The 16,057-nt window shown below is 37.4% G+C and overlaps 2 protein-coding genes across 3 annotated transcripts; both read right to left on the bottom strand.

The window, feature by feature from the left end:
• Nucleotides 1-1,020: 1,020 nt before the first annotated feature.
• On the bottom strand, nucleotides 1,021-4,820 carry LOC9308725 (F-box protein At4g00893). 2 transcript variants are annotated; one of them, XM_021022045.1, is made up of 3 exons: nucleotides 4,681-4,820; nucleotides 2,527-4,422; nucleotides 1,021-1,581 (listed from the first exon to the last, which is right to left on the bottom strand). In XM_021022045.1, exon 2 carries the CDS (start codon nucleotides 4,395-4,397, stop codon nucleotides 3,366-3,368), a length of 1,032 nt encoding a protein of 343 aa, XP_020877704.1. In that variant the 5' UTR covers nucleotides 4,398-4,422; nucleotides 4,681-4,820; the 3' UTR covers nucleotides 1,021-1,581; nucleotides 2,527-3,365. The 2 variants fall into 2 exon arrangements, with proteins under 2 accessions (XP_020877704.1, XP_020877703.1); XM_021022044.1 differs by having other exon boundaries at nucleotides 1,021-1,558.
• A 572-nt stretch (nucleotides 4,821-5,392) lies between these two features.
• LOC9310836 (F-box protein At4g00893) lies at nucleotides 5,393-7,175 on the bottom strand. The gene is made up of 2 exons (XM_002872609.2): nucleotides 6,902-7,175; nucleotides 5,393-6,638 (listed from the first exon to the last, which is right to left on the bottom strand). Exons 1-2 carry the CDS (start codon nucleotides 6,928-6,930, stop codon nucleotides 5,522-5,524), a joined length of 1,146 nt encoding a protein of 381 aa, XP_002872655.2. The 5' UTR covers nucleotides 6,931-7,175; the 3' UTR covers nucleotides 5,393-5,521.
• Nucleotides 7,176-16,057: the final 8,882 nt, after the last annotated feature.

Genomic DNA, 16,057 nt, shown 5'->3' with positions numbered 1-16,057 from the left:
TCAACTACTTTGAAGATTAAAAGTGAATATACACCATGCCTTAGAAACCGAAGCTTTAGTTGCTAACGGATTAAAAATGTCTTATTTTCTTTATATATACAATGGTAATTAATTTATATTAGGTGATCCCTTGTGGTTTATCTGATTTTTTTCATTTGTCTCTCTGTTTGTTTTCTTTATATATTTTACACAATTCAAACACTTCCAAATATGAATTGAAATGCTGATACAACAATTCACTAGTAGAAACCACTATGTTATACTCGTCCATATATGCTTGTTCAACTTTGGGAGGATATATTATTATATAGCATAGATTAGTGTCTATCTTTCTAACATAAAAATATGTAAAAGGGGATATGGTGGTCACATGTCTTCTTTTTAGCCTCTTCTTTTTGGCCTTTTAATAGCTTTTGCATGTTTTACCATCTTTTCATATATTATTTTCTTTTATTTGTTTTAATATATCAGCTTTATTATTTCAGACAAAAAATCTGATGCTGTTCCCAGATCCACCACTATTAAAAATAAACAAATACTACCGCAGGTTGTTGTTCGTTTTGTCGCCGAGGACGCTGCGGTCGTCGCAGCCGCAGCCGCAGCCGCAGGTTTTGTGTTCGTTTCGATGACGCGACTTCTGCCGCCGACGCTGCCGCTGCCGCTGCCGCAAGTTTTATGTTCGTTTCTTTGACGTTGCGACAATTTTCACTTAATTTTTAGTTTATTTTTATTAATTTGTATAATTATATTATGAATCAAGAAAAATGTAATTTAAATATATTTACATCCATTAGAAATATTTCTTTAGCTAGTAATAATTTTTAGTTTTTTTTTTGGGTAATGAGTACTAATTTTTAGTAAAATATATAAATATAACAATATTATTTTTCTAAATTTGTATAATGATGAATTTTTCATAAATTCCTATTTTTTGTTCCTTTTTTTTCCATTGACATATGGTTGGAAACTAATTGGGTTTTTCCACCAATCTATGAACTATCCATTTTCCAAACATGAAAATTGGAATTCTAAGGAAAAATTCATCATTTCCAATAATAAGTCTCTTTGACATCTACAGATACACACACCAACAAAGGTTCCGGCCAGTTTTTACAGAAGCACAATGAGGGAATGGAGAAGATCTTTCTATATGTATTAAATTATCAAAGCAAAAAAAAAAAAACATGGAATGATTGATGATTAAAGAAAGGTAGACGATGAAGAAGATGAGGGCGTGTTATGCTGTTGCTGCTTCTTTAAAATGTCAGTGATTCTATCCCAATCTTTCTTCTCTCTTGCTTCTCAGTAACCTCCTAGATACCGATAATTCCCTTCTTCATTCTTTTCAAAACATCTCGGTTTCCATCCTTTCTCCTGCAGCCTCCTTGCATGTAACACACAAACGGTACACTCTTCTACATTCAGTCCTCTGCTACTTACCATGCTCATGCACAATTTTGTACCTGTCTCTATAACTGTTCAAGTCTCAGTTTCTTGGCATTTGCTGACTCATATTCACCGTTTTCTAAGTGTCTTTGGTCTGGTCTCAGTCTTGAATCTGGTCTCAAACAAGCGATAAAACTATAAATCATTGTTGACTTGAATTTACAGAAAATAGAACAAAGGGCAAAGAGACCATCCCAGGAAGTGATCAAAACAGACCCTTATATAACAGAGAAACCATAAATGAATATTTAACAGGAAAGGTTCATACAAACTAATCTCCCAAAGTCATGTCTTTCGTCTTTATACCTGAACTTTAGCTATCATATAATGATACAATGTTGGTTTCATAATCTGGTGTTAACGGATCAAATCTCAACACCATAAGTGATTAACTCTACAATCTCCTCATCAAAGGTTCCAGAGATAAACTAAAATGGAACGATAAATTAATTGGATAAAACAGAGCAAGACAAATACAAGAGCTCATTATCTGCTCTTTGACATGCCTCCAGATTTTATATATGACAAATATGGAAATGAGGAGCATGATTGTAAAAAATGGAGTCATTTACTTCGGTGAGACCAAATTTTAAAGCAGAGGAATCAACCTAGTAACTCCTAAACACTACACACACACTTCACCTTAAAACATAGTGAGGAAAACCATCAAACATCTTAAGGACACAATTCAATGAAGTTTAAGATTCAAAGAAGATGAAAACTTGCGGGAAACATACAAAAGCAGAACACAAGAGAGTAAGCTCAAATACCCAAATTTCCTAATGTAAGGCACTATACTTCTGCAAGTTCAAATTCCCAATTCTCAGAATCAATAAGCTCTAATGCCTAAAGTAAGAACTTTTGTTAGAGAAATCACTATGAAAAAACTCACGGAGAAGATGGGTTTAAACCCGATATGAGGGAGACACGAAAAAAGGACTACTTGAAATCGAAGAAACCCATATTACAGAACATTCTCAATACAAAATCCATTGATTCGCAAAAACGTAAGCATGAATCAGAGAAATAGATTGAAATTAGGAGGGATTGAATACAATTTGCAAACGAAATCAAATTTACCTTAGCTCGTCGGGGAACAAGCTCGAAATCGCCGGCGTTAGAGAGCTCCAAATCGTCGGCGTTAGAGAGCTCGAGCTCGAAATCGTTGGCGTCAGAGAGCTCGAAATCGTCGGCGTCAGAGAAGAAGAGAAACGATGAATTTTGTCATTTAGGTTTATTTGTGATTGTTTAACATATGAAGGGTATTTTCGTCATTTGATACATTTATCGCAGCTGTTTAATCGTTTGACGCTGAATTGAAATAGCGTCTGAAATTTTTAGCCGCAACTGCCTGCGTTTGCCGCAGATAACCAAACGAACAGTTTCATCTGCGACGAAACGAACAGCCACGATATGTGATTTATGTCAAACTTGTCAAGTTACAAAAAATTAGACCAGGGAATGATAATAAGAATTCAATATGCATGAGGTAAAGTTGCATCAATCTTGAGTAACTGCACATTGAAGTACCAACAATCGGATAGGTCCTCTCATTGAAGTAACAACAGATCTTTCGCATCAGGCGACTGATATTTGGTTGAAATCTTTGGTGACTAAGAGATCATCATACATGGATACACCCTGTTGGCCGCCATCTGACCTCGATTAGTTAGGGAAGCTTATGAACCATGTTAATAGACAGCTAATAAGTGTGAACCCGCAATGCTGAAACAAGTTTATGCCCTGCAATGTTTGAAGGCCGTGCCGTGAATGTAAACATTTGTCTCCCTCAACAATCGCAAGAGAGAATAATCATAAACAGTTCAATGTCAACTTAACAAGAAAAAGACTTTTACGAAAGCCGCAACCGGTTCTGGTAAACAAAAACACAATTGTACATGACTTGTTATGAAAACGTTTCAAAAGAAGTCCTTCGGCGTATCGATCCATAGGCTTTGAGGAGGACAGAGTTCTACCCATTTATCCCATTCCTTACGCGGATTGTACCTGCTTTCATCAAACGAGTAGGATACACAATGTTTGCGGTTGTAACCAAACCTTGAGAAATAGACATTGTTCCTCATCCATGGGAGATTAATTCTCAACTCAGAGTTATAAAAACTGACAAAGATTGTCAAGCCATCAAGTGTTGTCCTAGTCATTTCCTTCCACTCCAAAGAGAATAGTTTATACACCATTGGCTTCTGGTTGCTGCATGTAAACATGACAAAGAGCTCTCCTTTCTTCTCTACCAAGGCAACTGCTATCTCATTCAACACATAGTGCATTTTATGGATATACGGGCATCTGAGTTTATCCGCACAAATGTAGTTCCATGTGCGGTGAGATGGTTCAAAGTTATACAAAGTTCCTTCTGCGTTAAAGCAATAGAATCGATCTCTGCGATAGACAAGGTTGCTTAGCATGTAAAACGGTTTTATAAAAGTAGGGAAGTCTTGAGTAATCCACTCAGTTGCTCCAGGATGGCAAGTGCTGACAGTGACAAGTTTATCTGCCGGAATCAACTTTATCGCTAGCAACACACAATTATCTGATGTAGGAGGACAAGAGAACGCAATCTGCGAAAAAGCAAGCTCACACTTTGGCAAACTTATGAGATCCCGAGAAAACGGATTGAAAAAGAAAACTTCTTTTGATGTATCTTTACGCATAAGTAACCACCCGTCCTTCGAGTAACACACAGTTGATTCAGCTAACTCTGGCAGATCCAAAGTGTACAACTTCCACTGTAACGGATCGCGGAGTTCAAACAAGTTGCCACGTTTAGGAAAACACATTAGCCAAGGATGCTTATCGACTACCCGAACAGTTCTAGCAGCTTCATACCATGACTTACAAGCCGCGGAAGCTCTTATGTTATCTTTTAAGACAAGATGTGACATTATTGTCTCTATGAGGCTTGAGGGTAGGTCAGCAAAACTCGGGTCCATTGCCTTTTTACACGGCTATTGATATCTACAAAACAATCAACTTCGAATTAGGGCACAATATTATTTCAAGAACTGATCTAACTAACACAATAATTAACCAAAAAAAAACACTCTGTACTTGGGAAACGTTTTAAGAACCACGAAATGTTTCCGATGATACAGGATCTATATATTAATTTCATAGAAATTTCAGATTCAAACTAATTTTCCCCACTATCGATCTTCTCAAATCCGATACAACTGAATATTGTGAATTAAAAAAAAGTGCTTGTGAGTAACAAACCCTCTATATGTAACGGTGGCTGGAGACGTACGGAGAAGGTGACGCCATTTTCAGAGACGGCGAAGGTTGTTGACGGCGGTGGTAGCATATTTCATTTTTAAGCTTTAGGGTTTGTTGTGTTTCATTTGTTTCAATACTCAATGGTGTCGTTTTGGATTTGGGCTATTTAAGTGATCAATTTATAACTGAGATTTGTTAAAAAAAAAAAAAAAGGTGTCAATTTTTTGAATACCATGAGGTTCTGGGCCAAAACCCGTAATCTCTCAAGGCCCGAAACCACAGCATGTAAAGTTTCGTTCTAAGCGTAACTCCGAAGCTTTGTTTTTGGTTTTGTGGAATACTCCGAAGCTTTATTAGTTTCCACTGTTCGTCTTTGGCTTCTTGTCCAAGTCATAGCAAACTAAAGTCTTTAGGTTCAAACTAAATCATAGATATGCTTGCACACCGGTTTCTCCCGAACATATCCAAAATGAGGTTTCAACGGTTTTGCTTAAAAATGTTTGTATGTACATCTTCATTATCTTAAAATTGTCTCAAAACACTATTGTTTGATATTTTTGTAAATCAGGGGAAATTGATTTCCTTCTCGGCACGCGTTACTGGATTTTCTGTTAAAGCAACAAAGTTCAAAGCTTCCTCCGTTTGCTTGTTTAAAATCAACCAAAACATTCAAACCCAATTAAGGAGTCTTTATCAGAAAAATAAAAATAAATCCAAAGAGTTGAAAGAAAATCTGAAAAGATAAAGCAGCTAGAAATATATAGAGCTTCAACCATAACCAAGAGTTGAGTCCAAAGATAATTGAGATGATCTAAAAGCTTGGCCATTGCTTTTTATATCTTCACATGTAGTCTAAAGCTTTCTTCGGTGGCCTAATCCAAAGATTCTCAAGAGGACATAAATCCTCCTGTTCTTGCCACTGCTTACGCGGATAATACCTCTCTTCATCAAACGAATATGATACACAACGCTTGACATTAAAACGAAGCCTCGGGAAGTAAACACTATTCCTCATCCATGGGAGATTAACTCTCATCTCAGAGAAATGAAGACCCGTAAAGATTGTCAAGCCATCAAGCATAGTACTATTGATCTCCTCCCATTTGTCATCTTCTAATTTATACACAATCGGCTTCTCACCACCGCATGTATATATCTTAAAGAACACTCCTTTCCGCACAGCCAATAAAATTCTCTTCTTCTTCCGCTCATACCGGTAACTAAGTCTACCCGAGATATAAGGACATGGCTGATTATACTCATAAATAAAATGCCATTCTCGAGAAGAGGGATCAAAGTAATATAAGCGTCCTTGACCGTCAAGGCAATAGAAGTGACGTTTCGCATAGACAACATTGCTGTGTTTTAGTGTATCGCTGCCAAAATGAAGATGGAAATGTAAATCCTCAGTAACCCACTCGGTTGCTTCGGGATGGCAAGTGCTCGTAGCGGTGATACCATAGGCAACATGCTTAAACGCTAGCAACACGCAAGTACCTGATGTAGGTGCACAAGAGAAAGCGATGGCATCATAAGATAACGCACACTTTGGTAAGTTTATGAGCTTACGAGTAAACGGGTTGAAGAAGAACATTTCGCTTGAAATGGTTTTGCGCATTAGTAACCATCCGTCTCTTGAGTAACAAACCGTAGATTTGGCAAGCTCGGGTAGATTCAATGTGTACAACTTCTGCTGCAATGGATCGTAGAGTTCGAACAAGTTGCCACGTTTAGGTAAGTACATAAGCCAAGGAGGCTTGTCTACCTTCCGAACATATAGACCAGCTTCACGCCATGTTTTGCAGACAGCAGATGCGCGAATGTTATCTTTTAAGTCAAGTTGAGATATTATGACTTCCAAGAGGCATAATGTCAGGTCAGCAAAACTTGGCTTCTCTTCTTCTTTGCTCTGTTTCTTGCTCTCAAGGAAACTGAATCCTTTGACATCTACGTTTGACCTATGAAAGAATTTTGGATCAACAAAACAGTAAACTTTTAAGGGAGGAGTAGTTTGCCACTAATTACATTACGATGCAATAGAGATGAATATAAAATGCATGATTTTAGAATCGTAGAACATTTCACATAATGTGAACCCAAAACTTACACTAAGATTAAAGATTACATAAGTTGTTCAAGAAAATCTTACAAAATTCTACTAATTTTCAATTAAAAGTTTGCTATATAATCGTTAAATCTATTAAAGAAAACGGAAACTTACGAGTAAATCCTCTGTTTTTGGCCGGGCATAGTGATAGACGAAGATGAAGAGAGAAACGATGAAATTGAAGAATCCTCAAACGAGCCGCCATAAAGGAAAATTTGCTACACAAGAAATTTTTGCGACGAAATCGGTGAATGCGGACGTCGGGATTCGTCTTTTCTGCCGGAACAGCTCAGAGTCTCAGCGGTTGACTTAATTTTTTGCAACCGATCTCAGCTTCTTCTGTGGGTTAGGATTTCCCTGCTTTGGGCTTGGGCCTTTTTCTTTTTGTCTTTAATTTATGTATCCATCTGTTGATGGGCCTAAGGCCTGTTTTGTTATATCATCCAAAAAACAAAAAAGCTATAAATATGAAAATGTTATAAACTATATGGATGGACTCCATAACCGGCCCATGGCCCATTAGGGTTTTACCTTATTCTCTGTATCCTGCTATTATCCTTGTATATATATCCCTTATACTATTAATGAAAGACACAGTTCACAACACGTTATCAGCACGATAGCCTCTCACCCTGAAAGTTAAAAATCCCGAAACCCTAAATCTCTCTCACAAAAACCAAAACCATGGTGAAAGAAAAAGAGTACACCTTCAACGAAACCCTAGTCGTTGAGAAAACGGAGACTACCAATCTCTTTGACACGATGACACCGTTCCCTTTTTTTTCCAACAACGTCTCGGATCTCTAATCAAAAATTTCCGATTGAGATAAGTTCTCATGCATGCCTTGATCGATTCATACTTATAATTATATCGTATTAGGTGCTTTAATGATTTTATATTTTCTCGGTTTAGTACAAGTAACATCGATTCATGTTATTGACTTATTGAGATATGCTTTTGTAAATCCATCATTTAACGTTATCATGTTAGATTTAATTATAATACTTTAAGTCTCTCTAGAGAATCGTGACTCCATTCCACTATAATATTTTACCTATATTCTATCATGCTTGATCGACATGTGTTATATTGCTGTTTTGTTGATTCACCCGAGATAATAAACTCATGCTTGTAATTGGTCTGACATTCGTCATATGGTTTTCGTTGGTTTGGTTATTTGGAGACATCGTCAGCGTTTTTGGATCTCTCTACAACATCATCCTCCGATTCATTCTCCGATCTCTCAAATATAGAGATTTTGTAGGAGGTCCCAACCAGCTAAGAGACATAACTGTTTCCAATCTCCGTATCAGATCTCGGGTCTCTGTTTCAGTTCTCCAATTAAGATAAGTGCTATTTATTTATTATGCTTTATATACATGATCCAATTAAAGTTTGATAAGATAAAATTTGCATGAAAATTGGCACATGTGATTTGATTTATGATTGGAGAATTAATTGAGAAGTTAGTGAATGTAAAGATGTTTAATGGCATGATAGATTGAATGTTTTAATATAAACCCTAGGTTAAACCGAAAGTAAACCGAAACCCTAAATCCTAGGTTAAACCGGTTTAATAAACCCTAAGTCACGGTTTAAGATCAAGCTTCCCATAAATGGAAAGTTTCCAGAAATAGAAAGTTTCCAGAAATAGAAAGTTCTATATAAGGAAAGTTTACAGAAATAGAAAGTTTCGTAAAATAGCAAGTTTCCCAAAATGGAAAGTTACCAAAATAGGAAACCCCTTCATAAGGAAATATTCCAAAAACCCTAAAGTACACGTTTGTTTAGGATTTCTTTCTAGATGAGAAATATAAAGTTTCCATAAATGGAAAGTTCCATATAAGGAAAGTTTCCATAAATAGAAAGTTCCATACATAAAACCGAAATCCTAGCAAAAACCCTAGTACTATAAATCGCGGATGCTAAAACCCTAAAACTTAACCGCGAAATCCTAATATCCTAATCTAGTATGATCCGATTGTTTGGTTGTTGCATACTAGATCAATCTTCTAGGGTTGATTTCATCCATATATATATAACATGATTGTTTAGAAAACACTTGCTGAAGACAAGCATGACTCGGTCTTAAATACCGCATGACTTGGCCTAACCGATTACATGAGTTCTCATTTAACTCTATATATTATAGATATCAGAAATCAACTATTATGAATACACGGCACTCAATGCCTCTGGTGACAATTATTTGAAATGGGCTTTGGACACTGAGATTGTCATAAAGGAAAAAGGACTTGGTGAATTTATTGTGGAAGGAAACAATGTCACCAGAAGAGAAAGATATAAGGCGATTACTAACATACGCCATCACCTCAATGAGAGTCTCAAAATCAGTACCTCACTATTAAGAATCCTCTGGACCTCAGGACAGAGTAATCAAAAAAAAAAATCAATATAACCACCAAAGAACGGTGCTATTACCCAAAAGCCCGATTCGATCGAAAGAATCTTAGATTCCAGGAATTCAAATCCATGAATGAGTATAACTCAGCACTATTTAAAATAGTGTCAATACTGAGATTCCGTGGTAAGGAAGTTACTGAGAATGACTTGCTAGAGAAAGCATTCTCGACCTTTCACACAAACAATATATTGCCTCAGCAACAATATCGTGAAAAAGGTTTTTACCACATATGCAAGTCTAAACTCTTGTTTTTGGGGAGGACTCCTCTGTAGAGAGTGAGTGAGGCTTTGGAGAAACCGTGATGAGAACATTGATTCTGATATGCTACTTGCTGAGCAAAACAATGAGTTATAAATAGTGAAATGAGACCTCCTGGTCCTACCCCATTATCAGAAGCCCGTTGGGCTGAAGAGCCTAAAGAGACTAAAGAGACTAAAGAGTCTAACCACGTCCAAAGAGATAAGTATCATGGCCACAGTCATGGTAAATGGAATGAACGTGGTAGAAGTGGAAATTATAATTTATATTATGATCAAGGAAACCATTCATATGGTTAAGGCCGCCGACCCGACTTTGGTCGTAATCGAGGTAGAGGCCGCGGTATACCTAAACCACAACACTCAAATAAACTTGTTTGCCACTGATAAGGAATGGGAAAACCATTGGACTAAGACGTGCAAGACACCTAAGCATCTCGTTGATCTCTATCAAGAGAGTTTGAAAAGAATCTAGAAGCTCATTTAGTTCATCACGATGGTGAAGAAGATTTCGACCATGAGATAGATGACTATGAGAATTTAATAAACGAAATATCTAAAGACATGGTTCATTAGCCAAATTGCGACTATAGCTAAATTTAGTGAAGGCTAAGGGCAGGCCCATGACAGGCCCATATTCCCAAGGGCACGCATCCTCAGATGCTTCATATTCACCCAGCTCAAAGGGGCTTGTTGAGTTTCAAAGAAATGTGTTTGAATGGTTTCCACATTGAAACTAAGGGTGAAGGGAACAAAGGATTCCCATATATTACTAAGAACACCCAAGACCATGAGAAGGTCTTAGAGACTATACCCGCGTCATAGATCTTTACTATGCCAAGGTAAATATGATAAGGGCTAATAAAGTAAACAAAAGGGTTTACTGAGAGATTCACTAATGGCATGACCGGCTTGGCCAGCCCGGTTCGAATATGATGCGTAAATTAATTCAAAGTTCTAAAGGGCACACCCTTAAAGAAAACTGAGTTTTTCCCTAAGCACCACACGTGCATAGCCTGTTCACAAGGGAAGCTTATCACTCGACCTTCACCAGTCAAAGTGTCTAAAGAGACCTTACATTTTCTGGAACGAATTCAAGGAGACATATGTGGTCCGATCCATCCACCTTGTGGAACATTTTGGTACTTCATGGTTTTAATCGATGTATCGACCCGCTGGTCGCATGTTTGCCTATTGTCTTCTAGGAACCAAGCGTTTGTTAGGTTATTGGCCCAAATCATCAGATTACGAGCCCATTTTCCAGATTTTCCTCTTAAGACCATACGTTTAGATAATGCTGGTGAATTCACTTCCCAAGCATTTAATGACTATTATATGGCCATGGGGTAAGTGTGGAACATCCTGTGGCACATGTCCATACACAGAACGGATTAGCTGAATCCCTCATTAAACAAATTCAACTAATTGCTCGACCATTACTCATGAGGTCGCAGCTTCCGGTCTCAGCTTGGGGACATGCAGTTTTACACGCTGCTGAACTAATACGCATTCGGCCATCTAATGAGCATAGATATTCCCCATCCCAATTGCTAACGGGTCATGAGCCAGACGTTTCCCATCTAAAGACATTTGGGTGTGTCACCTATTTACCCATAGCACCACCACAGAGAGCAAATGATGGGACCTCAAAAGGAGATGGGAATATACGTTAAAAATGATTCTCCCACCATCATTAAGTATCTCGAGCCAAAGGCCAGATACAAGGATTGTCATCTCAATGAATCCGTTTTCCCAACACTGGGTGGAGAGACTAACAAGCTGGTCAAAGAACTTACATGGAATCAAACATCCTTCACATGGCAAGATCCTCGGACTCCATCAGAGATCCAAAAGACTATATATCTGCAAAAGCTAGCTAAAACAGTTGCCAAGATTCCTATAATGACCCAAAGAGAGTAACAAAATCGTATATACCAGCTTGTAATGCACCAGTACGTATTGATATTCACAAGGAACACAATCAAGTTCCTACAGAGGCTACAACACGTAAGAAACGTGGTAGACCCAAAAGGTTCCAAAGACAAGAACCCTCGGAAATCAAAGAAAGGTGCAAGGGAAACCGAGAAGGTTCAAGAAACCATAGACATGGCCGGCTAATAGACATAACCCTAAGGTACCAATCAATGAGGTTTGGGACGCCAAACCTCAAGGTCCTGAAAGTATAAAGAGATCTCTATAAACTATATCATGTCTAGAATACAATGGAACCGAAAAGATATCGACATCAATGATAAAATATTTGCGCACAAGGTAGCAACTAAAATGAATGAGGATCAGGAGCCCACGTCTATACTAGAGTGCACTCAAAGACCTGATTGATTAAAATGGTACAAGACTATAAAACGTGGAGCTAATAATTATCAAGAAGAAGAATGTGTTTGGTCCAATACGAAGGACACCATTCAATGTAAAGCCAGTAGGACAAATGAGTCTTTGTGATTATGTGAAATAAACATAGTGAAAGCGTGATATATCAGACACGGCTTGTCGCACAAGGATTCACACAAAGACCAGAAATAGAGGAGATATACTCCCCTGTGGTGGATGCTAAGACATTTAAATCTTTGCTAAGTCTGGCTATATAAGAGAGAAAGATTTGCGGCTAATGGATGTAATGCCTGCATATTTATATATGTCCACTGGATAATATATGAGATTACCAGAGGGTATTGAGCTCAAAGATAAGAAAGATTCTCGAGAACAGCACTGCATAAGGCTGGACAAATCCTTATATGGACTGAAACAAAGCGGACGTATGTGGTATAACCGGTTAAGCGAATATCTCATCAGAGAAGGCTATAAAAATGATCCGATCAGTTCATGTATTTTTATCAAGAAGTTTGCAAACAAAGGATTTGTAATCATAGCAGTGTATATGAATGATTTAAACCTCTGGGTAATCGACCAAACAGTTGAGTATATCTAAAGAAAGAATCTGAAATGAAAGACCTAGGCAATAATTAAGTTCTGTTTGGGATTACAACCTGAGTACGTGAATAATGGAATCCTTGTGCATCAAATGGCATACACTGAAAGAGTACTCAAGGAGATTTAATAAGGACCAGGCCCACCCATTGACCAGGCCCAATGGTGGTGAGAAGCCTCAGATTGGATAGTGATCCATTCAGTCCGGAAATGCCATACCTCAGTGCCATAGGAGTTCTAATGAATTTGGCTAGACACACTAGACCAAACATTTGTTTTGCCGTGAGTCTCCTGTCTAAATTTAGTTCATGATCAACCCAAAGACACTGGAAAGGGTTAAAGGAAGGTTTGGCTAAGTTTTAAAGTCTATTCTTCCTGCGTTGTTTACTTGGGTTTTGTTCTATACTGATCTAACCAAAGAAGGGCCAGTTTGCTTTGGTTTAGTTTGATTTGCTGATGCAGGTTATTCGTAAGATCAGATTATGGCATGGTCAATGAATAGGAACTACGTGTGGCTTGATCCCATCCACGGGTACGTAGGCAGCCTTCCTTAAGGCGCATCTACTACTACATCAAAGACCATCATATTTGAAGACAACGCATCTTGTATTGCTCAACTCAAGGATGGCTACACTAAGAGGGATCGAACGAAGCATATTCTGCCCAAGTTCTTCTTCACTCATGCATATATTAGTGTTTTCCATAAAAATAGCCAAAATTTACTCCAAGTTTTCAAATTTTGAATATGCATCATTTTTGTTTTAAAAGTCATATAGGTTTTTCAAATACAACTATATATGTCTTGATTTATAAATTTTAATTTATGAATATCGTTTATATATGTAAATTCTATAATTTTGTTATTCATAGTCAAAAAAAAATTGTTTCTCTTTGAAATATTAAATATTCAAATCTAAAACTATAAAATATATAACATCCAAAACATTAATTTTATTTAGATCACATTGTTTTCTCTATATTTTTTTAAAAAATTTTAACAATAAAACAAAACTTTTTATAAATTAATAAATATTAATTTATAGATAAATTAATATTATTATAAATTAATAAAATATCATGGTTCCAACATTATTAATTTATATAAGTTTTACTGTAGTGTGTATGGTTCCTAGGCATGGGACCTTCACAAATAGAGCGTGTTGTCGGTGTTGTTGAGCAGACCGGAAGATCTGTATTGGGTCATGTGAGTTGATGGAGAGGAACCGGCGTTGGAATCCGAATGTTTTTGACAATGGTTCTTTGGCGGAGTCTCTGCCGCAAAGTCGTTGGTCTTGCATTCGCCGGAATTACTGTTCAAGTCACTGTCTCAGATCTTCAGCAGGTTTCGAGCTTCTCCGCCGGTGAAATTAGTTCTTCGATTACTCAATTATGTTTTTTTTTTTTTTTTTAAAAATTGTTTTGCAATATTAGTACTTATTATTACAAAGAAATACTAAAATAATCCTATGTTATTAAGAAAATAAAGAGTATAATCTCGGTATTATCTTAACATTTGTCTTTACATTTTGCCTTTTTTGGCAGCCCTAACATTTGTCTTTGTTATTTTAATGAAATTTAATGGTTTGTCACTGAAAACAAATTAAGAAGCTTAGTCAGAATTAACACAAATGTAAAAAAGTCTTAGAAACTTTGGTGGTTTCGTCTATTTTGCGGCTCCACATGTTCTTGCATTGGCATATTCCTTGTAAATTTCAGCAACAACGTTCAGTCCGCTTAAATACAGTACACCAGCCACTACAAACACCGAAATTGAGGAACCAAATTTCAGAAATCTAAGAACGATGTGTCAATAGAGTGAGTACATAGGGAGCAAAATCAAGAAGAAGAAGAAGATGCATACTTGCTTGATGGTTCAAGAAGTGTTTTTCAATACCTTTTGACAGAGATATAATAATGAGAACCGTAATTCTATCTTTCAAACACAAGGCTAGGAAATTTATGTTGTATGTGTAATCTACAAACACATATTAACAATAAAAGGCTAAAAAATGCACTTCCCTTAGTAAATTAGATTTAAGCAATATTTAGACATATGGAAAAGGCGACCACTTATATATCATACACTTTTTACAAACCAAGCACCTAAATCATCAAAGAATTATTTATGTACAAAAGCATTTAATTAAGATTTCCAGAAACGATTATAACTTTAAATAGTTGAGTACTAATTCTAATTCGAATCATGACGTGCATCATGATTCTTTCGATAATTTTATTATTATTTTCGGGGGGATTCATATTGTCAATCATCTTCTTTGCCGAATCCTTTCTTTTCTCCATTTGATCAACTTGCATTTAAATTCTTGAACTGAATGACATGTATGGCTGTCAAGGATAGACCTAGTTTAAACTATATATATTTTTGTTTTCATGAGATGAAGTATTACGATGTTGGATTCAAGTTCTTTAACAAAAAAAAAAAAAGATGTTGGATTCAAGTAATCAAATGGTTTTAAAATATGAATTACATGCGTTTTACCCGTTACGCATGATTGAGTTTAGTCGGTTCTATTTGTTATTAAAGTTTAGTATTGTTGGGGTCGGTTTCACCCTTTGGCGCCGAGCCAGACTTAGAACACTTTGGGAGTCTTTCAGAGATCATCTCGGGGCATCGCATCCTTCACCTCGGGATATCTGTATAAACGATTTAGTATACCCGAGCCCATCGCCTCGGGGATACTTTAACAAGACTACGAAGGCACCCGAGCTCTATCGCCTCGGGGATACTTTAACAAGACTACGAAGGCACCCGAGCTCTATCGCCTCGGGGGTACCCGAGCCCATTGCCTCGGGGATATCCAGAACAAGACGTCGAAGGTACCCGAGCCCAATTGCCTCGGGGGCACCCGAGCCCAATTGCCTCGGGAGTTTCCGAGCCCATCGCCTCGGGGACACCCGAAGAAGCCATCCTAGAATGCCCGAGCCAGTCCTTCATGTGTACCCGAGCCGGTCTTACAAGTTCCCCGAGGCGAAGTCTTCATCATCGCCCGAAGCAAAGACTTAGTAAATATTCTTCTTTAAAGGTATCATTTCCAAGCAAGTTATCATTTCCGAAAAAGAAGGATCATTTCCGATAAACTCGGAAATGATAAGGAAGAATCGCGAAGGATCGACTCAAATCAGGAAATATCCGAAAACTCCGAAGAATAAGGAAATTGTCCTAATCCGCGATATTCTAGCCGACTTCAAGATAAATCTTCCGAGAATATCGCTGGAGAGGCGGTTTATCATCCCTATATAAAGAGATTCAAGGCTCAGACGAAGGGACAAGCAATATCGCTCTAGAAATTACACTACGCAAAGCTCTCACAGCAAAAACACTTTTCCTTTTACGATCAAACTCTTGTACGATCAAAATCATCTTTTCATTAATAATATCAAGAACACCATCTTTGGTATCAATCGTTTCTGTTGTTCTTTGAGAATTCACGATTATTGTATCCCTAAAATAAAACCCTAGACAAATCTTGATTGTGTTAGTTTCGACTTCCACAGTTTGGCGCCGTCTGTGGGGAATACTTTAGAATTCTCTTACCCTGAGACGCAGAACTCGATTACTGAAAAGGACGATGAGCGAAGACGGTCGTCAGACACCACCAGCTGGAGGAGGAATTCCGAAC

The sequence above is a fragment of the Arabidopsis lyrata genome (genome assembly GCF_000004255.2).
Source record: "Arabidopsis lyrata subsp. lyrata unplaced genomic scaffold ARALYscaffold_6, whole genome shotgun sequence".
NCBI classification, from domain to species: Eukaryota; Viridiplantae; Streptophyta; class Magnoliopsida; order Brassicales; family Brassicaceae; genus Arabidopsis; species Arabidopsis lyrata.
Note: the sequence above shows the minus strand (reverse complement) of the source record. Positions and strands in the feature narration are given on the sequence as shown.